At 46.8% G+C, this 24,893-nt stretch overlaps 1 protein-coding gene across 5 annotated transcripts; it reads right to left on the bottom strand.

Moving 5' to 3' along the window:
• LOC100344509 (acyl-coenzyme A thioesterase 1) lies at positions 1 to 22,296 on the bottom strand. Of its 5 annotated transcripts, none has more exons than XM_051826014.2 (4): positions 21,441 to 22,296; positions 18,504 to 18,706; positions 12,299 to 12,629; positions 1 to 495 (listed from the first exon to the last, which is right to left on the bottom strand). In XM_051826014.2, exons 1-4 carry the CDS (start codon positions 22,294 to 22,296, stop codon positions 446 to 448), a joined length of 1,440 nt encoding a protein of 479 aa, XP_051681974.2. In that variant the 3' UTR covers positions 1 to 445. The 5 variants fall into 5 exon arrangements, with proteins under 5 accessions (XP_051681974.2, XP_069921353.1, XP_069921351.1 ...); XM_070065252.1 differs by lacking the exon at positions 1 to 495 and having other exon boundaries at positions 11,530 to 12,323; positions 12,442 to 12,629; XM_070065250.1 differs by lacking the exon at positions 1 to 495 and having other exon boundaries at positions 11,530 to 12,629.
• Between the last annotated feature and the right edge of the window lie 2,597 nt (positions 22,297 to 24,893).

Raw genomic sequence — 24,893 nt, 5'->3', positions numbered from 1 at the left:
TTTTTAGAAAACTCATACAGTATTTTATATTTGAGAGAATTGTGAATATTTGGGAAGGCTATGTGGCGAGAAGGTAAATTGTATTTTCCAAAAATGGTATACTTCCCATCCCTCATGCTTTTCTATAACCTTGCTACTCCTCTTCCAAGAGGTGAACTCTGTGTTCTCCTTGAACTTCAGTGGACCTTGTGATTGCCTCAACCAATATAGCGTGGCAAGATTGATGCTAGAGAGCTTATGAAACTACGTCATACGAAGGCCATGCAATTCTGCCTGACTGGCGTGGGAGTCGCACTCATAGATCTCATGCCATGTAAGCAGTGAAAAGGCCCAGGTGGAGAGAAATTGAGAACCCCCTACCCCATAGCTCTGCCTGAGTTCCCAGTTGTCAGATAGCACCAACCTCCCTGCCATCAGACTGCATCCCCAAGTCAAACTGCCCCAGTCAGTGCCATGTGGACCAAAGGTGATGCATTCTAAGGAGATTTGCAGGCCCTGGAGAAGAAATAAATGGTTACTGTTTTCAGCCACTGTGATTTGTGATGGTTTACCCAACAATAGACATCTGAAACATCCCCAAACTCTAAGTCACGTAAAATAAGACCAATGTGCTTGGCTCATAAATCTGCAAGTTGGACAGGGCTTGACAGAAACAAAGCTCTTCTCAGTACATCTGAAGTCTTTGCTGGGAAAACTGAGAGAACTGGAGGCTAGGATCCTGGGGAGGTTTCTTCACTCCAACATCTGGTATCTGGGCTGGGATGACTCAGAGTCTCTTCCTAGCTGGGGGCATCACAGGAGTACCTTCTGCTGGCCTCTTCTTGTGTTTGGACCTTCATCACAGCACCCAACCTTAAGGCAGCCAAATCTCACATGATGGCTCAGGATGCCAGCAGCAAGTGTTCCAGCAAATAAGGCAGACTGTTCATGGCTTTTTATAACCCAGCCTCTGAAGTCACTTCCGCTCTGTTTTACTGACTGGAACAATCACAAGTCTATATAGACTTGAAGTGAGAGGACATAGGTCTCCTGCCTTTCGTTGGGAGTGTGCAGCAGAATTTACAGCTATGTTATAAAACTGTCATGTTTTTTTCTGATTTGTTAAATATGCGTTTCCTTTTATTTGTCCTGAGTGGGGCTTATAGTGTTCTTGAATATGTGGTCTGATGTTTGGAAAATTGAAAATTTGAAAAAAGAGTATTTGGAAACAGGAGTGGATGCTTTGTCCACTTAGGTGGGTTTTGGAGACAAATAACCTATAGGTAACTCAGTCACTTGCCTAAAAAAATTTTTTTGACAGGCAGAGTGGACAGTGAGAGAGAGAAACAGAGAGAAAGGTCTTTCTTTGCTGTTGGTTCACACTCCAATGGCCGCCGGGGCTGGCGCACTGCGGCCAGCGCACCGCGCTGATCCGATGGCAGGAGCCAGGTGCTTCTCCTGGTCTCCCGTGGGGTGCAGGGCCCAAGTACTTGTGCCATCCTCCACTGCACTCCCTGGCCACAGCAGAGAGCTGGCCTGGAAGAGGGGCAACTGGGACAGAATCCGGCGCCCCGACCGGGACTAGAACCCGGTGTGCTGGCGCCGCAAGGCAGAGGATTAGCCTAGCCTAGTGAACCGCGGCGCCGGCTCGCCTAAAATTCAGTACACAGCTTCTATAAGATGACATGTCAGGGCAAATGACAAATTTATTTTTTTTCTTTTTAAAGATAATAAACATTTTTAAAACTTTTTATTATTTTTATCTGAAAGGCAGAGACACAGAGAAACAGATAGACATCTTCCATCCAGTGGTTCCCTTCCCAAATGCCTACAACAGCTGGAGCTGGGCCAGGCTGAAGCCAAGAGCCCAGACCCCAATCCAGGCAGGGACCCAAGTACTTGAGGCATCACTTGCTGCCTTTCAGGGTGTGCATGGGCAGGAAGCTGAAATCAGAAGTGGCGCCAAGATTTGAACCTAGGCTTTCCGATATGGGATGCAGTGTCTAAACCATGTCAGCTAACACCTACCCCCAAATCTTGGCTTTTCCCTACGTTTTAGTAAGAAGCTTTAGCTACCTGAGTGGGTAATCTTAATTTTGTGCATATGCCAGAAATATGAAGGTACTTTCAAATGTTCATGGAAAATGGAATTCAAAAGTAACTTTGCCTTGGTCCAAGATTTTTTTGAAATCTATGGATAGTTTTTTTTTTCTCAAAATAGCCATTTCTATGAACTTTTTGAAGTATTCTATACAGTTTGCATCTGCCTATTCTATAACCTAGAGAGATTTGTGTTGTGTTACCTCACACATGACTAAAATTTTAGAATGAAAACTATACAGTCTCCACTTCTGTTTGTATGTTTATGTCTGTATGTGTGTGTGTGTGTGTGTGTGTGTGATATACAAGGAATGTTTCTGTCTGATGATATTACCAAATTAATTTACATAACTCCTGTTAAAGGAGTTCTATTCAAATTGGCTTAGGTAAGAGTGCTTATTTTTAAGTACATGTGATCAGGGATAATAATTGGTAAATATAGCCAGTTTTTCGTTGGTAAAATAAAGAAGTGTGTTTATAACTGTCAGCATTAAATATAATGCAGTAATTTCCTTAAGCCTGAGTTTACTAGTCAAACTTTTGTTATCTTTGTTAGATCTTGAAGATGGTAAATCTATAAATCCATAAATCCAAACTACGAACAAAATGCATGGTAAAATGGATGTCTTTTTTTTTTTTTTTAAGGCTTATTTGAGAGTCAGAGTGATAGGGCCAGCGCTGTGGCTCACTTGGTTAATCCTCCACCTGCAGCACCGGCATCCCATACGGGCATTGGGTTCTAGTCCCGGTTGCTCCTCTTCCAGTCCAGCTGTGGCCCGGGAGTACAGTGGAGGATGGTCCAAGTGCTTGGGCCCTGCACCCGCATGGGAGACCAGGATAAGTACCTGGCTCCTGGCTCCAGATCGGTGCAGCACCGGCTGTAGCGGCCATTTGGGGAGTGAACCAACAGAAGGAGGACCTTTATCTTTGTCTCTCTCTCTCACTGTCTATTACTGTAACTGTCAAATTAAAAAAGAAGTAGAAGAAGAAGAAAGTCAAAGTGACACAGAGAGAAGGAGAGAGGTTGAGGGATAGCTCTTCCATCTGCTGATTTACTCTCCAGATGACCACAGCAGCCAGACCTAAACCAGTCTGAAACCAGGAACCAGGAGCTTCATCCAGGTCTCCCATGTGGGTGCAGGGGCCCAAGCACCTGGGCCATCTACTGCTCTCCCAGGCAAATTAGCAGGGAGCTGGATCAGAAGTGGGGCAGCCAGGACTCAACCAGTGGCCATATGGGATACAGGCATCGCAGGCTGTGGCTTTACCCGCCATGCCACACCACCAGCCCTGGACTACCTTTGTTTAATGCCTCTTGAAAGCTTCATGATCAATTCGAGCATAATTGTTAAGGACAGTTGAATTTTTAAAATGTAAACAGGGCAGCTGTCATTGTAGTATAAGCAGGTAATGCTACGGCCCACAACACAGGAATCCCATATGAGCGCTGGTTTGGGTCCCAGCTACTCCACTTTCAATCCAGCTCCCTGCCAAAGTACCTGGGGAAGCAGTGGAAGATGGCCCAAGTCCTTTGGCCCCTGCCACACAATGGAAGACCCAGAGGAATCTCCTGGCTCCTGGATTTGGTTTGGCCCACCTCTAGCCATTGCAGCCTTTTGGGGAATGGACCAGTAGATGGAGGATTGTCGCTCCCCCTCTTCGTGGAGGAACGACACAGGACCCTGCGCTGTTCTTTTGTCTGCTCGGCCCTCCCCGGGTTTGCTGCTGGTTCTTCCCGGGTTGGCTACCGTCCCTTCCACCTCCGTGGAAGGGCGGTTCCCCCTAGCCACTTTCCCCACTTCCGCGGGGGAGCGGCATACCGCTGGCCGGCTCTCTTGGGGGCTGCACAGGTGTTCCTTCAGATAGATGTTCCTGGTGCATGTTGTCTCTCTCCTCCTTTATAGTCCTTTTCCACCAATCCCAACTCTGCTACCCACACGCCGAGTATGCTGCTCTCCTCCAATCAGGAGCAGGATCAGCTCCTGGAGGTCATCACTCAAGTTGGCAAGAGGCAGCTGCGTAGAAGCTGTTTCCTCCTCTCCCAGCGCCATATTGTGGGAGAGCAGATGCATAGAATAAGTCTTAATTCCAGTAACAGTCTAGTCCAAGTTGCTCCCAGTTGCTCCCCACAGAGGATCTCTCTCTCTCTCTCTGTCTCTCCCTCTCTCTCTCCATAACTCTGCCTTTCAAATAAATAAATCTTTTAAAATGTAAAAGGGGTAAGTTTACAAAAGAACTTTTTTTTTTGACAGGCAGAGTTAAAGAGTGAGAGAGAGAAAGAGAGAAAGGTCTTCCTTCCGTTGGTTCACCCCCCAAATGGCTGCTACGGCCGGCGCGCTGTGCCGATCCAAAGCCAGGAGCCTCTTCCTAGTCTCCATGTGGGTGCAGGGGCCCAAGCACTTGGGCCATCCTCCACTGCCTTTCTGGGCCACAGCAGAGAGCTAGACTAGAAGAGGAGCAACTGGGACAGAACCGGCACCCCAACCGGGACTAGAACCCGGGGTGCCGACGCCGCAGGCTGAGGATTAGCCAAGTGAGTCACGGCGCCAGCCACAAAAGTACTTTTCAACAATCATTATGCTGTATAAAATATGTCTACTTAACTGGATTCCAAAATTTTTATGTTAATTTATAACCTTCAAGTAGAAGGATACCACAAAAAATTGTTGAGAATTGGAATTAAAGGATCTTTATTTTTGTGCAAAAACATTTTGAAATCCATCATAGTTTTTTCATATTATGCATTTTCATGATGTTTGGTGATACCTCATATGTAAATATACTTGTATCTGTTGATAAATATTAGAAATTATATATGAGGAAGCGTACGTTTCTAGAAATTGTGAAAAGTACTCATCTATCAAATGCTGGTTTGACAGTTCATAATTCCTTACTTCTTAGTTTTCACTAGAAATTAAAACTAAGGATTAAAAATTCTAATTACTAAATAGGATTAGCGGCTCACTAGGCTAATCCTCCGCCTAGCGGCGCCAGCACGCCGGGTTCTAGTCCTGGTCGGGGCGCTGGATTCTGTCCCGGTTGCCCCTCTTCCAGGCCAGCTCTCTGCTGTGGCCCGGGAGTGCAGTGGAGGATGGCCCAAGTGCTTGGGCCCTGCACCCCATCGGAGACCAGGAGAAGTACCTGGCTCCTGCCTTTGGATCAGTGCGGTGCACCGGCCGCAGCACGGCGGCCATTGGAGGGTGAACCAACGGCAAAAGGAAGACCTTTCTCTCTGTCTCTCTCTCTCACTGTCCACTCTGCCTGTCAAAAAAAAAAAAAAAAAAAAAAAAAAAAAAACTACCAGAAATAATGAGGTAACAATTCTGTATGCAATGTATTCAAGGAAAATAAGGTATTTTTTGGTAAAGACAGTTATAAGGCACAAGGATGTAGTTTTATTAAGATCAAAAGAAAGTTGGGGTGGGCATTGTGGCACAGCAGGTTAAGCTGCCGCTTCAGATGCCCACATCCCAGATCAGAGTGCCTGAGTTCAAGTCCTCCTTCTACTTCCAACCCAGCTTCCTGCTAAAGTGTAGCAGCAAATGATGACTCAAGTACTTGGTTCCCTGCTACCCACATGGGAGACCCAGATGGAGTTCCTGAGTCCTGGCTTCTGCCTGGCCCAGCCCTGGCTGTTGTGGCATTTGGGGAATGAACCAGCAGATGGCTCACTCACCTCTCTCTCTCTCTCTCTCTCTCCCCCCCCCCATCACTCTCTCAAATAAATATAAATAAATAAGCTTTTTTAAAAAAAGAGAGAGGGCTATTAATTCTATATTAATGAAGAATGACTGTTTCAGAATAAGAACAAGAAACTTGTAGGGAAAAATAAAACTGATTGATGAGGTGCAATGTGTTAAGCCTCTGCCTGTGGCACCAGCATCTCACATGAGCACCAGTTCAAATCCCGGCTGCTCCACTTCTGACCCAGCTCTCTGCTAATGCACCTGGGAAAGCATTAGAAGATGGCTCAAGTACTCGGGTGTGTGTCACCCACATCAGAGACCTGGATGAACTCTAGACTCTTAGCTTTGGCCTGGACCAACCTCAGCTATTTGCAGCCATTTGAGGAATAAACCAGAAGATAGAAGATCTCCTCCACTCCATAACTCTGTCTTTCAAATAAATAAATCCTTTAAAATTATTTTTAAAAAGTTAGTGGGTATAAAAAATTATAGAAGTTCTGCAGAAAAAGAATCCTAGAAGGGAATCTTATCTTGTATGGTCAAATTAGCTAACACTGAATTTATTATAAGGGTTATAAATTGAGCATTAATATCAATAGTACATTGGTGAAAGTTTAGATTCTGGTTTTCTCTGTTGAAGTGGCTTTTTTGGCATATTGGTCTGATAATACTAAGAGATTATGAAAGGTGTTTCTTTTCCTTTTAATCAACTGACTTAGGAAAACAAAGATTTTGTTCTATCAGAATAATTTCCCATGTTTTATGTTAACTTTCATCATGTTCTTAATTAAGAGAACCTAAGTATTTGTTTCATAACAGTCTGAGGTACTGTAAAGTATTTTAAATCTTTTGATACTTTTTAAAGTTTATTTGTTTACTTGAAAGGCAGAGTAATAGAGAGAGAGAGAGAAAGATCTTCCATCCATTGGTTTACCCCAAATGCCTGCAACAGCCAGGACTGGGCCAGGCCAAAGTTAGGAGCCAGGAATTCCATCTGATCTCCCACATAGGTGGAAGGGGCCCAAGTACTTGGAGCATCATCTACTGCCTCTCAGATGCATTAGCAAGAAGCTAGATCAAAATACAGAGCAGCTGGGACTCCAACTGGCATTCTGGTATGGGATATGCATATCCCCAGCAGCCGCTTAACCCACTGCACCGGGCCGCTTAACCCACTGCACCGGAACACCACCCCGAAGCCTTTTGACTTTTCTTACAGCTTCACAAAATAAAATTCCAAATTGCTTTTTAAAAAAAAAGATTTATTTACTTATTTGAAAGTCAGAGTTACACACAGAGAGAAGGAGAGGCAGAGAAAGAGAGAGAGGTCTTCCATCCGCTGGTTCACTCCCCAAATGGCCATAATGGCCGGAGCTGCGCTAACGCAAAGCCAGGAGCCAGGAGCTTCTTTTGGGTCTCCCATGCAGGTGCAGGGGCCCAAGGACTTGGGATATCTTCCAGTGCTGAGAGCACTGAGAAGTGGAGCAGCCAAGACTAGAACCAGTGCCCATATGGGATGCCAGCACTGCAGGCAGCGGCTTTACCTGCAACACCACGGCGCCAGCCCCTCTAAATTGCTTTTCACCTCAAACTCACTTCATGAGTTTCCAGAAATCCCCTGGAATATCTCAAAAGAATTTGTTTTCTCTCCATATAATAACAGAAATGTAAAGCTAATTAGTTTATTTGGTGTGTTAAATGACATGTAAAGCAGTCAAATAATACTTGATACTAAACCTTCCTTCATTTATATTTTATGGGCTTATGTTACTGATAAGAATGTTCTAGAAATTGTATTTAATTCCTAGAAATATGCTATGTCCTGATAATATTACCAGTCATAATTTCCGTTATTATATTAAACTGTTGTATGCCACAGAAATGACCACATTTCCTGTCAACTTCATGGTTATTACAACAAACTTCCATTAGGTCTTTAACCTTGGCCATTTTAAGTTTTTGTCATTGTCAGATAGTTACTATTTTACTTTGATTCTTCCCTGAAAGCATTTGTAATCAGCTACAGTCCAAAACTGCTGTTCTTCAAGGAGATTCACGAAAGAGTCTGATGAGTACTCTGGAATACAAGTTTCTGATAACTTGAATATCATACATGGGCCTGGTATTTAGCCCAGTGGTTGAAATACCAGTTAGGATGCCTGTTTTCCATATTTGAATCCCTGGGATTGATACCCAGCTCTAGCTATTGGCTCCAGATCCCTAATGTGGACCCCGGGAGGCAGTGGGTAATCGGCTCAAGTAACTGGGTTCTTGCCACCCACGTGGGAGACCTCTCGGCCTCCAGCTTCAGCCTCAGTTGGGGCCGTTGTGAGCATTTTGGGCACGAACTAGTGGATGAGAGTTCTCCATCTCTTCACTACAGCACACCCTCACGGATAGCAGATTCTAGGTTTTGTTATTTACCTCTAAAATGGACTGGGTCCTGAACTGTGGTTTCCTCTAGTATCTGGCTATTAACTCGTTAGTCAAACTAATATTCCCAATTTTTCTCCCACCCTTCTGGCTTAGAAACACTATGAACAAAATCTGTTCTTTCCCTGAAGCCCCAAAAGCTGAAGCTGGACAACTTTCACAGACCTCAGAAAATCACCACTTGAGAACTCAGAGTGGAAACCCTATGGGCCAGTGCCGTGGCTCAATAGGCTAATCTGCCGCCTGCGGCGCTGGCACACTGGGTTCTAGTCCCGGTCGGGGCGCCGGATTCTGTCCCGGTTGCCCCTCTTCCAGGCCAGCTCTCTGCTGTGGCCAGGGAGTGCAGTGGAGGATGGCCCAAGTGCTTGGGCCCTGCACCCCATGGGAGACCAGGAGAAGTACCTGGCTCCTGGCTTAAGATCAGCCCAATGCGCCGACCATGGCAGCCATTGGAGGGTGAACCAATGGCAAAAGGAAGACCTTTCTCTCTGTCTCTCTCTCTCACTGTGCACTCTGCCTGTCAAAAAATAAGAAAGAAAGAGAGAGAGAGAGAGAGAAAGAAAGCAAGCAAGCCTATGTAGGTTGCTCAGAAACCTTCCCAGGGCACTCGATACAAACTGCTACTTAGGAAAATCTGTCAGATTGTGCCTGTGCCTCCTCCACCACCTGAGTCTAGAGCTTCCAGAGCTCAGCATCTAGAAATCCTCTGAGCTGACTTCCCTCTGGACTCAAAACCTCCGTGTGTAGTTCTTTCGATCATCAACACTACACAGAGGCCTAGCTTTGGTGGAAGCCTACTGTCCCACTGCCTCCTGAAATAAGTCACAACAGTTTAACTGGACTGACTAACCCCAGCAAACTGACTAACCCCAGCTGAGAAACCTGCTTTATTAGCTCCAATGAAACCCAGGTTCTGGACTGTGAAGCTGGCATTTGAGAGAGCAGCAGAAACAGCCACAAAAATCCAGAAGGTCACACTCTCTGACCTTTCACACTCCCTGCCGTGACAGGTTGTTCAGACCCTCATTCGAGGAGGACCCACTGCCGTCCTATCACAGGACACACAGCAGCACAGAGCGGGATCCCAACAGGCCTCCCTGAGTCGCCCAGCTAGTAACAACTAGCTCATAGTTCCTTCCTCCAACACGTTTCCCTGCAACTTAAATACTCCATCAACCTAGTGTAAAAATACGCAGGATTCCCTGATTCTTGGGGGTCTTTATTTCTGAAGGCTCTCATGACAGGTAAAACTAGTATTTAATAAATTTCTATGCTTTTTCAGATTAATCTATCTTTTGTGGTAGGCGCCTCAATCATAAACCTAGTAAGGAAAGAGTCCAAGAAATCCCTCTTTCCCCACAACTTTGAATAGCAATCACTAACTCTCACAGGTGACTTTTGCCTTATAATATGTGGGCAAGAGCTTCTCTCTCTTTTTAATTTATTTCATGTAATCGATAGGCAGAGTTTCAGAAATGAAGACGTGACAGAGAGAGAGAGGGAGAGAGAGAGAGAAATAATCTTTCTGCTGGTTCACCCCCAAAATAGTCACAACTGCTAGGGCTGGGCCAAACCAAAGCCAGGAGCCAGGATCCTCAACAGGTCTCCTTTGTGGGTGTAGGGGCCCAGGCACTTGAGCCATCTTCCACGGCTTTCCCAGGCACATTAGTAGGGAGCTGGATCAGAAGTGGAGCAGCCAGCACTCAAACCGGTGCCCATATGGGATGCTGGCACTGCAGGTGGCGGCATTACCCACTATGCCCATAACACCAGCCCCAACAGCTTTTTCTTGCACTTTCTTTTACTTGCCTCACAGAATGGTTGTGAGGATTAGTGACTAGCACAAATGGGTGTCCCAGAAGTATTATTTCTTCCCCAACTGTTCTTTTCTTTCCTGAACTAATCCCATGTGATTCTGGTGTGTTTCAGGTAACAGTTGCTCTTTCCCCATTATTTGCTTTATAAAATCAATTTTCTTATTAAAATACTTATACAACACAAAACATTTTTGTTGCTACATATATACATGGTAAAATGTAACATCTGAAAAAATACATACCAAAAATTATTTTCTGGGGATCTGGAGGGCCAGGGAAAGAAGGGAGGGTCTGGGGGTGACCAGGTTTGTAGGTTTATGAGTAGGATGTGAAAAAGAAAGAAAAACAGACACAGTATCTTTTTTTTTTTTTTTTTAAGATTTATTTATTGGGGTCAGAGCTGTGGCGTAGCACGTTAAAGTCCAGCCTACGGCACTGGCATCCCATACGGGACCTGGTTCGAGTCCGAGCTGCTCCACTTCCAATCCAGCTCCCCACTAATGTGTCTGGAAAAGCAGCGGAGGATGGCCCAAGCCCTTGGGCCTCTGCACAGATGTGGGAGAACTGGAAGAAGCTCCTGACTCCCAGCTTTAGATCAGCTCAGCTCCAGCCATTGCGGCCATTTGGGGAGTGAACCAGCAGATGGAAGACCTCTCTCTCTCTCTCTGCCTCTCTCTGTCTCTCTCTATGTCTCTACCTCTCTCTGTAACTCTGCCTTTCAAATAAATAAAATAAATTTTTTAAAAATACTGATTTATTTATTTGAAAAGTAGAATTACAGAGAGGCAGAGGCAGAGAGAGACAGAGAGGTCTGTGCTGATCCAAAGCCAGGAGCCAAGAGCTTCTTCTGGGTCTCCACATGGGTGCAGGATGCAGGGTCTCCATATGGGCCATCTTCTATGGTTTTCCTAGGCCATAGCAGAGAGCTGGATCAGAAGTGGAGCAGCTGGGACTTGAACTGGCACCCACATGGGATGCCGGCACTGCAGGCAGTGGCTTTACCCACTATGCCAAAGCACTGGGCCCGAAACAGTATCTTTTATAATAAACCTGTACATACATAAGGATGGTAGTGACAATGGTACAAGCACTGAATGAGATAGCAGCTTAATCTGTAATGTTCCAATTTCTAAATATATATATATTTTATATATATATATATATATATATAAATATATATATATTTGAAAGACAGAGTTACAGAGAGAGAATATTCCATCTGCTGGTTCACTCCCCAAATGGCCACAAAAGCTGGGGCTGGGCCAGGCACAAGCCAGGAGCCAAGAGCTTCATCCAGGTCTCTCATGTGAGAGCAGGGACTCAAGCACTTGGGCCATCTTCTACTGCCTTCCGAGGAGCATTAGCAGAGAGCTGGATCTGAAGTGGAGCAGCCAGGATTTGAACTGACCCCCTTATGGGATGCCAGCATGGCAGCTGGCAGCTTAACCCACTGCACCACAAGGCCAGCCCCATTCCAATTTTTAATTTAACAAAAGCATCTATACTTATGACTCTTTTAAAAAATATATTTATTTATTTGAAAGAGTTACAGAGAGAGAGATCTTTCTTCCCCTGGTTCACCCTCCAGATGGATGAGATAGCCAGGGCTGGGTTTGGTCAAAATCAGGAGCCAGGAGGTTCCCCCAGGTCTCACATATGGATGGCAGTAGTCCAAAGATTTGGGCCATTCTCTACCACTCTTCCCAGGCCATTAGCAGAGAGCTGGATCAGAAGTGAAGCAACTGGGACACAAACCAGTGCCCATATGGGATGCTGGCACCACAGGCAGCCCCACCGCTATGCCACTATGCCACAAGACTGGCCCCTATACGTATGACTGTTTTTCACTCAAAATACCACTGTTGTATAGAAACTGTTTTTGGCAGTAATATTATAGAAAAAAAGTGAATGAAAACCTGAGTTATAGTAATACATTCAGTCTAATCTGAACAAACCAGACTGATGTAATTAGAATATATTTAAATTTTACCCTTCAAATTGGATGGGCTATATTTTCCAGAAAGCCCCTCTAACTCTCACCGCCCAAGTGCTTGTGGAAGAAAGTCTGGAGTTGCTGCCAAGCATCCACCTGGGCCGCAGCATGAGCCCTGGGCTCCCCTCCCCAGAACACAGGACCGCCCACCAAGGCGTGCAGGGAAGCCCGGCACAGGGGGAAGTACGGGGGCTCGATGTAGTGCCCTGCCTCTGGGTAACAGATGATCTGGGGCTTTGCCTTCCCCTGGGCCTGGAGGCGTTTAGAGGCCTCATTGGCATAGAACTCACTCTTCCAGTTGTGGTCATCCTGACCCACGAGGAACAGGAAGGTGCACTCAGACCTCTCCACAGGAATTAGGCTCTTCTGGTCAGGCCCTTCCAAAGGGCTGTTCAGGGCGTCCACAATGTCTGCAAAGCCTTCTTTGGTCATCTTGATTCGACTTCTGTTGACACCTACAGGGGGCAGGGTCACGTCCTTGTAGCGTAAGGTCCCCCCAACATTAGCTATGGAACCGTTGATTATGACGGCAGCTGTGATGCCCTTCAGGAAGGAGGTCATGGTGAGGCCAAGTTCACCCCCTTTGGAATGTCCAAGCAGCCCAATCCCTGGACCTTTTACCTGAGAAGGGAACAGAGGAAAAAGAAGAAAAATGAGTTCACAGACAGTGCGGTATAGTTAGCAGTGCACACTTTGGGAAGTCAGGTGGGCCCAAGATTGAGCGTGGATTCTTTTTTTTTTTTTCAGGCAGAGTTAGACAGTGAGAGAGAGAGAGAAAGGTCTTTCTTCCGTTGGATCACCCCCCACATGGCCACTACTGCTGGCACTGCGCTGATCCAAAGCCAGGAACCAGGTGCTTCCTCCTGGTCTCCCATGCGGGTGCAGGGCCCAAGCACTTGGGCCATCCTTCACTGCCTTCCTGGGCCACAGCAGAGAGCTGGACTGGAAGAGGAGCAACCGGGACAGAACCGGTGCCCCAACCGGGATTAGAACCCAGGGTGCCGGCACCGCAGGCAGAGGATTAACCTATTGAGCCACAGCGCCGGCCAAGCGTGGATTCTTATACAGGTTTGCAACCTAGGGAAATTTACTTACTGTTCCTCCTTACCTTCCTTTCCACAATCTGTCTATCACCATCCTTTTTAAAAAATATTTTTTTTTTATTTACTTGAAAGGCAGAGTGACAGAGAAGAGGAAACAGAGAGAGATATCTTCCATCTGCTGGTTTAATGGCCTCAATACTCAGGACTGGGACAGGCCGAAGCTAGGAGCCAGGAACTCCATCCAGGTCTCCCGCTTGGGTGGCAGGGGCCCAAGTACTTTAGCCACCTTCTGCTGCTTTCCTAGGCACATTAGCAGAGAGGCAGATCAGAAGCGGAGCTGGATCAGAAGTGGAGCAGTAGAGACTTGGACCAGTGCTCTGATATGGGATGCTGCTGATGCAAGCTGCAGATTAAACTGTGCCACGATGCCAGCCCCTCTATCACCATTCTGGATTTCAACAACCACATGGATGATCTTTCAAATACTCTGGCTTCAGTTCCACGACCTCCATACCTCTCATGATCTTCTCTATCACCTGAGCCATCCACTCGCATTCTCATCAGTAAGCACATCATCTCCCAAGTCTCAGCATCAAGCATTCCACTCCCTGATCACCACCTTCAACACCTCCAGCTGAGCCACGCCAGTGACCCCAGTTCTGCCTCTTTGAGACCCTGGCTACCAGTTCTTCACTATCAATCTCTCTCTCCTGTCCTCACTTCTCACCTCCTCCAGCTTATAGACTTCATGCTTCATCAGTATGGTTGCTCCCCTGCAAACACATGTAACTCCTTGAATGCCCTTCTCGCTTTGGTCATACTGGCCTAGGAAAAGTGCTAGCCCTGGTTAAACCCACCTGGTCACTTCCTGTAGGCCTCCATTTCTGCAAATGAACAGTACTTGGAGGAAAAGTATATATTTGTGCTGAAAAATTACTTCCATTCATGACTATAATTTTCAAAAACACATCCATATTGCCCACCAGTTGTGGCAGACTTCACCAGTGGATTTGCTTTCTGCTTCTCTGAAAGACTGTTAACCCTCTATACTTCCTGAAGCCTCTTACAGCCATGTTCCCCTATACTTAGCTTTTTACACTTCGTTGAGAAAACAGCATCTACCCAGCAGGATTTTCTCATTGTAAAATCTACTCCCACATAAACTCAAGCTCTCAGACTTCTCTTCTGTTTCCAAAAAGGTTATCTCTGCTCTTACCAGAGGTCACCCTTCTTTCTATGTGTGTTTGGGATCCCATGCACCATCAGTTCATGAGGATTTTGCTTCTGCCATGACATCTCCGGGGGCTGGTGCTGTGGCATAGTGGGTTAAGCCACCACCTGCAGCACCAGCATCGTGTATGGGTGCCAGTTCAAGTCCCAACTGCTCTACCTCTGATCCAGCTCCCTGCTAATGCGCCTGGGAAAGCAGTGGAAAATGGCCCAAGTCTTTGGGTCCCTGCCACCCACATGAGAGACCTGGATGAAGCTCCCCTGGCCGTTGTGCAGCCATCTGGGGAGTGAACCAGCAGATGGAAGACCTCTCTCTCTCTCTCTCTCTCTCTCTCTTTCTGCCTCTGCCTCTCTGTAACTCTGCCTTTAAAATAAATTAAAAAAAAAAAACATATACAAATTTTTAAGATTAGGACACAAAAAGAAATCAGAAGGAGACAAATAAGTACCGTAAGGTGGATGCCCAATGATTTCCTATCAAAACAGTGACAAAATTGCCCTTGTTTGATAAGAGAAGTGAGCAGAAGCATTATCATGGTGAACTCTCCTGGGCATTTTTCTGCTAAAGCTGGGCTAATTTTCTCAAAATACTCTCCTGATAAGCAGTTGTTGCTACTTGGTCCTTCAGAAAGCCACTAAGCAAAATGCCTTGAACATCCCCAAAAAACTGTTGCCATGACCTTTGCTCTTGACCTGTCCACTTTTGCTTGGCCTAGACCACTTCCCCTTCTTGGTAGCCTTTATTTTGATTGTGCTTTATCTTGAGAATTGTACTTCCATGCCCTGTTTCAATTCCTGAAAGAAAGGCTACTGGACCTAGATATTGCTTGTTTAAATTTTTCATCAAAAGCTCTACTCTTGAAGCCAGCATTGTAGTACAGCTGGTTAAGCCACCGCCTGTGAGGCCACCACATCCCATCTGAGCACTGATTTGAGTCCTGACTGCTCCACTTCCAATCCAGCTCCCAGCTAATGCACCTAGGGTAATGACAGAAGATGGTCCAAGTACTTGGGCCCCTGCACCAATGTCTCTGTAACTCTGCCTTTCAAATAAATAAATAAATCTTGAAAGAAAGAAAGAAGCCAAGCAAGCAGGCTAGGTCTGCTCTTGTCTGCATCTCATCTGAGCACAACAGTTTGGGTACATATTGAGCTGACAATTTGCTTGACTTTAATTTTTCAGTCCTAATTTAAATGGCTGTGGTGTTGGCTATTGTTTCTACTGTTAATTGTAAGTCTGTTGAATTTCAACATGAACAAGATTAACTTTTTCCATCCAAATTGATGTAGATGGTCTACCATTGTGGGCTTTATCTTCAACATCATCTCATTTCCTCTAAAACATTTCCATTTGTAAACTGCTAATTTCTTTGAGTCATTGTCACCATATACTTTTGGGAAATCATAAATGATTTCATCATTCTTCTACCTTCATAAATTTGATATTTGTTCTTGCTTCAATTTTATTTTTTTAAAGATTTATTTATTTGAAAGAGTTACATAGAGAGAAAAGGAGAGAGAGGGAAAAAGAGAGAGAGAGAGTTCTTCCTTCCACCTGTTCATTCAACCAGAGCTGTGTCAATCCAAAGCCAGGAGCCAGGAACTTCGTCTGGACCTCCCACATGGGTGCAGGGGCCCAAGGACTTGGGCCATCCTCTACTGCTTTCCCAGGCCATAGCAGAGAGCTGGATCAGAAGTGGAGCAGCCAGGATGCTGGCACTGCAGGCGGCGGCTTTACCCATAACACCACAGTGCCGTCCCCCTTGCTTCAATTTTAGTAGCGCTCACATTGTTCTAATAGTGGCTCTTTTTTTTTTTTTTTTTTTTTTTTTTTTTTTTTTTTTGTGATAGAGTGGACAGTGAGTGAGAGAGAAAGAGAAAGGTCTTCCTTTGCCGTTGGTTCACCCTCCAATGGCCGCCGTGGCCGGCGCACCGCGCTGTTCCGAAGGCAGGAGCCAGGTGCTTCTCCTGGTCTCCCATGGGGTGCAGGGCCCAAGCACTTGGGCCATCCTCCACTGCACTCCCGGGCCACAGCAGAGAGCTGGCCTGGAAGAGGGGCAACCGGGACAGAATCCGGCGCCCCGACTGGGACTAGAACCCGGTATGCCAGTGCCAAAGGCGGAGGATTAGCCTAGTGAGCCGCGGCGCCAGCCTTAATAGTGGCTCTTTTTTTTTTTTTTATTTATTTCTTTATTTTTTATATATATATATATTTTTTTTGACAGGCAGAGTGGACAGTGAGAGAGAGAGAGAAAGGTCTTCCTTTGCCGTTGGTTCACCCTCCAATGGCCGACGCGGCCGGCGCACCGCGCTGATCCGATGGCAGGAGCCAGGAGCCAGGTGCTTTTCCTGGTCTCCCATGGGGTGCAGGGCCCAAGCACCTGGGCCATCCTCCACTGCACTCCCTGGCCACAGCAGAGAGCTGGCCTGGAAGAGGGGCAACCGGGACAGAATCCGGCGCCCCGACTGGGACTAGAACCTGGTATGCCAGTGCCAAAGGCGGAGGATTAGCCTAGTGAGCCGCGGCGCCAGCCAATAGTGGCTCTTTTCAAAGTAATGTCCTATACTTCTTAGTGCCTCAAACTAGATCCTGTTCAGACATGCAACAACAGGTAAATACATGTTCATTTTGGTACAAAAAGGTTTTGAAATTCACGTGTGGTTTTACCATATATACATCTTCCATGAATTTTTTTGAGAACTCCATGGTTTTCTGCATTTTATTGACAATCCCTTGACTACTTCTACTCTAGTTACTGCCCTAATCCTCTGCTTCCCCTCACAGCAATATCTGTAGGAAAATTTGTTGGTAATTGCTGTATTTCTAGTTCCATTCCCTTCTGAGACCCCTCTAGGGGAGTTTGGGTGTGCACTGTCCCATGAGCTGCTCTGTCTTGGTTCCCAGTGTTCTCTTTCAGATAAACAAACAATCACTTAACTAGCCTTCTGCAACAGCACCCTTCACTGGTTTTAAGGATACATTCTTCACGGAAGTACCAGGAATTGATATGTTTATTATACTGCTTCAAAGGAGGAGTGAGAGGTACCACAGTCAAGGGGTTAGAAAAGTTGGAACAGGTGTTTAGCCTAGCAATTTTAACATCTGCTTCCCACATCAAAATACCAGCTCCAGCTCCTGACTCTAGCTTCCTCTTAACACAGCCTCTGGAATGAAGCAGTAATGGCTTAGGTATTGGGTCTCCTGCCACCCAGTGGGAGACCTGGACTGAGTTCCTGGCTCCCAGCTGCAGACATGTGTGGAGTGAACCAGCAGATGGGAGCTGCCTCCATCATCTTTACACCTCTCAAATGATACACACAATGTGGTGCATGGTCATGATTTAAAAAGAAATGGGCAAAGTAATGCCCACTAATTTAATGATAAAAGTTAAAGTAATGTGAAAGTAATTTAACTTTATTCTATGAAGGCAAACCGAAAAACTCATGGAAAATGGAATTAAAAGCTAAGATTATTTTGGCCACAAAAATGTTTAAATACATGCATAATTTTTTCATAATTTGAATTTTCTATGTGCTTTCTTGAAGACTCCCTCATATATACACTTCAGGCTTGTTCTGCTATATCCTATTATCCTTTTTTAAAGCTCCAAGGTTTCTGTCACCTTGAGTTCTGAGTGAAGTGTGAAATAAGCAAGGACTATGATCTGATCCTCTGATATACACTAAGTCTAGAAACTTCAGAATATTTCTGGCATGCAGGTTTTGGCTGCCAAATTCCTCCTTCCAAATAACCCAAGACTCTCACAAGGGTACCTTCAGGACAGTAATACCCCTTTTTCCCTTTATTTTCTGTCAAACTCAGGATTCTCAAAAGTGTTTGACTAATTACGGAATACCATTAATCAACTCCATTTAGAATTCCATAATACCAGCTGAAAACATATTTACTAACAGGAAATACAAGGAACTCAATGAGTTTAAGAAAACGCAAATTCACAAAAACCATCCAAGTTTTCAAAAATTTGGGGCATCAAAATAAGCTTATTTTTTAATTCCATTTTTCCAAAGATTTTTTTTAAAGTACTCTCATACATAACAGTAATACAGATCACCATGGAAACTGTCTCTGAGAAGCTACTATAAAAGGTCGTGGGTCTGGAGTAGAGTGGCTCTCATGAATGACCTCACTTCTGTGAAAACCAAGAGCACTCATGAGGAGGAGACCTGCTAGGGAGCCCGTAAAACAGAGAGAAGGTCTAACCTCGGGGCGGCTGATCAGGTAGTTCACCGCCTCTTCAAAGTACTCCAGGTGGAGGGTATCCATGCTCTTGGGGAGGTCATCATAGTTGTAATAAGCCAGAGCCATGACAGCAAAGCCCTTCCCAGCCAGCAGGCTGGCTCGATACTCCAGCAGGCCACCTCCAACTCCAAATATGTCCATAATGCCAGGAAAGGGCCCGGGGCCTGGGAAGAAACAAAACACACACACACTTCAACTATTCCTGACACTCTGCAGTGGTGGCAAAAGCCATCTGTTACCTGCTTGGTGGTATCAGAGTTTTCTAGGGACAATCGGAAACACTGAAAGACCTCTGCTCTTCAAACAAATAACAGTGGCATATAAGCTAAATTCACATCCTCCTATCTACACAAAGCCTCTCTGAGCCCCATGGGTTTGTTTGTTTTTTAAGATTTATTTTATTTACTTGAAAGAGTTACAGAGAGAGATCTTCCATTTGTTGGTTCACTTCTCAGTTGGCTGCAACGGCCAAGAGCTGAGCCAATCTGAAGCCAGGAGCCCGGAGCTTCTTCCAGGTATCCCATATGAGTGCAGGGGCCCAAGGATTTGGGCCATCATTCGCTGCTTTCCCAGGCACATTATCAGGGAGCTGGATCAGAAATGGAGCACTGGGATGCCAGCACTACAGGCTGGGCTTTAACTCACTGCGTCAGAGTGCTGGCCCCTAAGTATATTACTTTTAAGACTTAAAATAAGCCGGCGCCGTGGCTCAATAGGCTAATCCTCCACCTTGCGGCGCCGGCACACCGGGTTCTAGTCCCGGTTGGGGCGCCGGATTCTGTCCCGGTTGCCCCTCTTCCAGGCCAGCTCTCTGCTATGGCCAGGGAGTGCAGTGGAGGATGGCCCAGGTGCTTGGGCCCTGCACCCCATGGGAGACCAGGAAAAGCACCTGGCTCCTGGCTCCTGCCAGGATCAGCGCGGTGCGCCGGCTGCAGCGGCGGCCATTGGAGGGTGAACCAGCGGCAAAGGAAGACCTTTCTCTCTCTGTCTCTCTCTCTCACTGTCCACTCTGCCTGTCAAAAAAAAAAAAAAAAAAAAAAAAAAAAAAGACTTAAAATAATTTGCAGGGACAGCTGTTTGGCGCAGCAGGTAAGATGCTGCCTGGGACTCCCGCGCCCCATACCAGAATGCCTTGTCTGAGTCCTGGCTCCTCCACTTCCAACCCAGCTTCCCGCTAATATGTACCCTGGGAGGCAGCAGATGATGGCCCAAGTACTTGGGTCCCTGCCACCCAAGAAGGAAAACTGGACTGAGTTACAAGTCCTAGGCTTTGACCTAGCCCCACACTGGCTGTTGTGGGAATCTGGGATTGAGCCAGCAGATGGAAGATCTCTCTCTGTCTCTGCCTTTCAAATAAAATGAAAATAAAAATCTCTAAATGATTTATAAATAATCAACAACCTTCCTCTCTTCCCACCCAAAAACTGCCAAAGCCTAATGCTAAGGAGGATGCAGAACAACTGGAACCCTCATTCAGTGCTGCTAGTACGGTCACTTTAGAGCACAGTTGGGCTCGAGTCTCAGCTGCTCCACTTCCGACCCAGCCCCTCACCAATGCACTTGGAAAAGCAGCAGAGAATGGCCCAAATGCTTAGGCCCCTGGACTCACATGGGAGACCCAGAAGCAGCTCTCTGTCTCTCCCTCTCTCTTTATAAACTCTGACTTCCAAATGAATAAAATAAATCTAAAAAACAAACAAACAAAAAAAAAACCAAGAACACAACTGGCAGTTTCTTACAAAATCAAGCATACACACTTACCATATGACCCAGCAATTCCTCTCCTGTGTGAACACAAGAGAGATGAAAACTTGGGTCCACACAAAGTTTGTATGTGAAATGTCTGTAGCCACTTTATTCATAACCCCAGAGACTAGAAACAAACCAAACATCCTCCAACTGGTGGGGGATGAATATGCTGGTAAAGTTACATACAGTGGAGCACAACTAAGAAAAACAAAGGACTGATACACAGACCAGCACAAATGAATTCCGATAAGTGAATGCAGACTGACTCACGGGCTCGATTCATTCTGTACGATTCCATTTGCTGGATATTTTTACCATTTATATAGAAAGCTTCTATTTCACCTAAAACCTACGGAATAATAAACACTTCATGAGCAATACTCTGTTTAACAGTTCCACACTAACAACATGAAGCCCCCTTCTTCCCACACAGGCTCCTGCATCCTGTGTTTATAAATCTCTTGGTTTTCTTTATTATCACTCACACGTGTGCCTTAAGCAATACTCAGCGTATTTCACCTACTCTTTGAATCTCGTGTAAAGGGAATGCCATGGAAGGTGTTCTGAGAGGTGACTGTTTTACTCAGCAGTGTCTGGAGATGGACGCCTAGTGGTTCTTGTACCAGATGTCTGATCACTTTGCTGGAAAAGTTATCTCGATGTGCTCATCGATTCTGCTGTCCATGGGCATTTGGGCTAAGCATCCTTTCAGTTCTTCATCGGCCGGTTTTTCTTTATGTGATGGAAAAGTACCCAATGCTCAGATTTCCAGTTGACAGGAAGAGGCCTCCCTCCTGTTGTAAATGCTCATTTAAATAAACCTTAAGATAACTGTGGAAGCTGGAAGTACAACTGCAAAGCTGAAAAACTTCTAAAAGAATATTAAAAAGCTGAACTTACCTGTAGATGGGCATTTTGTTTTTGTTTTTTAAATTACAAGCGTCTGTTCCCTCTCCTTAAGCTGCCTTTTAACTGAGCACTAGATATTGAAGGCACCTGTCAGTTCTGGCCAGGCAGGTCCACCCCCCACCCCCACCCCCATCCCCAGGCTTCCATTCCATTCCTGTCTCCTTGACACTGACCTCTGGAATGTTGGGCGCTACCTCCTTGCTGTAAAAGCTTGGGGACAAGGAACAGCAGACGGCTCACCTGGCGGCAGGAAGAGCGTGGCGCGCACCCGGCCCGCGCGCACCGGCTGGCGCCGCACCCCCGGCGGCAGGAAGCGGCGCTCCAGCAGCGCGCGGGCCAGGAGCTGCCCGGGCTCCGGGGCGTGGCCGTCCAGCACCTCCAGCTCCACGGCCAGCGGCGTCTGCACGTCCCGCTTGGTCAGACGCCAGAAGGGCCTGTCGGGCTGCAGGGCCCAGAGGAGCCCCATGGGCTCGAGCCCCGCGAAGCTGCCGCCCAGCGCGGGCGCGCGCGCCAGGTCCAGCTGGCCGCCGGCGTCGGCGCAGTAGCGCGCGTGGGCCCGGAAGAGCGCGCCCTTCTCGTCGCGCAGGGACGCGCGCAGCGTGACCGGCTGCTCGGGGGCCAGGCCGCGCACGGCGATGCGCACCGGCTCGTCCCAGCAGCAGGGGCCCGCGGGCTCCACGCTCACCGTCGCCGCCATCCGAGCAGGGGTCCAAGTGATCCAGCCACCCGGCCTCAGCTGCGGCGGGCCCTGCAGCCGCGCCCAACTCCTCAGGCCCACCTGGCACAGTCCGGAGGCTCGCAGGACAGCGAGAGACGAGGCCACCATTTTGGGCCCTGACGGGAGACCTCTCGGAACTGAGTGGAGTAAGGAACTGGAGAGAGGGCCTCTAGTGGCGAACTGCCTACCCGGAGAGGGGCCTAGACAGCTGCTCACTGCCGCGGAGAGCCTGCCAATCAGCAGAGCGGAAATAGTCCCTCGTGAACTCTCTCCAAGCCTCCAGCACTGAAACAATCCACAAAGCACAACGCTTTGTAGCAAAACCTCCTGTGCCCGGGAGGAGCGCCAGACCGGCGCCGGCTCACGAGGAACCTGCATCGCTGAACACCTGGTGGCGAAGAGCGGTGCAGGACAGGAGTTCGCTCACTGGCTGAGTAACTCACACTCGTTACTAATCACGAGCTTTCTCCTTTAAAATGTGCTGCTTGTGCGTCATCTCTGTGTATGCTTAGCCTCCTCAGGCCCACGTCTCGGGCCTGGTTTCTTGCTGGCTATGTGACCTTCATTCCAGGCAGGTTTAAAGTTAGTCAGGTGAGGTAGTGGTTATGTTGTTACACTGAGCAAACGTTATTTCCCTCTCGTCCGAACTTCTCACTTTTTCCACTTTTTCATAAGCTGTCGGTTCCGAGTAGAAGTGGACTTTTGGTCAGACTTAAGTGTCAGGCCCCTTCCAAGGCCTGTAGCTGATTTTATGCTCATAATTCCACATCCTTGTTATTAGAGAAACATGCGAATGTGTGAGAATCAAGTCTGCAAAACCTGTGCTTGTCTCTGCTCCCAGTAGTCCGCGCTCAAGAGCTTTCCCAGACAAGCCTTTTTCCCCTTCCAAACTCTGCTCGGTCCTGCTAGTTATTAAGCGTGTCACTCTCCCACAAGGGTAGCCGAATCCAAGCACCTGAACTATCACCTGTGGCCTCTCGGGATGCACAGTAGTAGGAAGTGATCAGAAGCAAAGCCTGGGCTCAAACTGAAGCACTCTTACATGGGATGTGGGCATCTTAGCAGTGTCTTAACAGCGGTGCCACGTGCCCACCCCTGCCTGCAACCATTCTTAGGTTACAGCTAAGTACATTCACAGTACTGCAGAAGGTTGGGGAACCTAAGCTAAGGGCGGTGCAGGCTTCCCAACTCCACCCAGAAATGCAAAACTTATTGGACCACGGGCAGCTCCCCATAACTAAAAGATACTGCAGTTACAAGTGTGGTTTTTGGGTCATAGTCTCTGTGCAGCACAGGGCAGCAGCTGTCAGTCTCTAGCTGTCCTGTGTACCTGCTGCTCTCTTGCCATGTTGTTCCATAAACCCAACTCCGCTCACATTGTCTGACCATTCTGGTGAATCCTTCCACCCCTGGCAATGCTGGCCTACATCAGTTACTTCTTACCATTATCATGCCACTGGTACCACCCTATATCTCTGGAACTTTGTCCTTATGTCACCCTGAAGCTCTGTATCCATGAAACAGTAACCCCAGTCCTTTTCCTCCCCGGTCTCTGATGACCACTGTTCCATGTTCTGCCTCTGTAAATTGGTCTATTCTAGGGACTCCATCTAAGTGGAATCATACAGTGTTTGCCCTTTAGTTTCTGTCTTATTTCACTTAGCATGGTGTTTGTGTTGGTACTCAGGAAATAAGAGCCCAAGGTATGATGCTTTGACGTGCTGAGCACCTTAAACCAAAGGAAACTGGAGGGGTCGGTGCTATGGCATAGTAGGTTAAGCATCTGTCTGCGGTGTGACATCCCATATGGGCTCCAGTTCAAGTCCCGGCTGTTCCACTTCCGATCTAGCTCTCTGCTGTGGCCTGGGAAAGCAGCGGAGGATGGCCCTTGAGTCCTTGGGCCCCTGCACCCACGTGGAAGACCCAGAAGAGGCTCCTGGAGTCTGGCTTCAGATCAACTCAGCTCTGGCCCTTGTGGCCTTCTGGGGAGTGAACCAACATTTGGAAGACTTCTCTCTCTCTCTCTCTCTCTCTCTGACCCTACCGCTCTCTCTGTTAACTCTTTCAAAGAAGTAAAATAAATCTTTTAAAAAAAGGAAACTGGAAAGCCTTAGAATCAGGGTCTCCCTAATCTCTCCTTTGTTTCTCCCTCTACCCAGTGCAGGGAGGGGCCATTTTATCTGAGGAAACTATTTACAAATAGAATCGTCTTAAATTCCCTCCCTCAGAATATCATCAAATAATCAGGAAAGATGAAACACCACAGAAGAGACTAAAATCACGCCAAGTTTTCTGCTGTTCTTGGGAGATTCCTTAGGAGACTTTATCTACATAACAAATTCTTTGGTTCATGGTGAAGTTGCACCTTTCAACTCTGGTAACAAGTGCCACCTCTCCCAGAATTAAGAACAGCTTTGTCTCATTCGTGATCTACTCTTTGGGCTCATTTGTTTATTCTAAACCTCATTTTCCACCTTTCAAAAAATGCCTTTGTTTTCCCATTTCCCTCTTCCCTAAAAAGAAAAGTTTTTTAGTTTCTGAATCTCATTGGGTTACTGGATAATCACTCTCCTATGAAATCCCTACAGGAAATTCATATACTTTCCCTCCTTGTTTCTTTCTCTCTCTCTCTTAAAGATTTTATTTATTTATTTGAGGGGTAGAGTTACAGAAAGTGAGAGGGAGAGACAGAGAGAATGGGCTTCCTTCCATTGGTTCGCTCCCCAAATGGCTGCAACGGCCAGAGATGCACCAATCCGAAGCCAGGAGCCAGGAGCCAGGTGCCGGCCCATCAACAGGGTTTTAATACTTAACTTTTGTAGTCTTTCAGTCTTCTCTTTTCTCCTTAGAGAGAATGTACTCTCCCACCCTTTTGTGGGAGTCTAAGGGTCTGAGCACAGCATGAGCCCAGGCACTAAAGCCAGCGTGTGGCTCCATCAGCAATGCCACCCTTGTCTGGAAACAAAAGACGGGGG

The sequence above is a fragment of the Oryctolagus cuniculus genome, chromosome 20 (genome assembly GCF_964237555.1).
Source record: "Oryctolagus cuniculus chromosome 20, mOryCun1.1, whole genome shotgun sequence".
Taxonomy (NCBI): domain Eukaryota; kingdom Metazoa; phylum Chordata; class Mammalia; order Lagomorpha; family Leporidae; genus Oryctolagus; species Oryctolagus cuniculus.
This window is presented reverse-complemented; position numbering and strand designations above follow the sequence as displayed.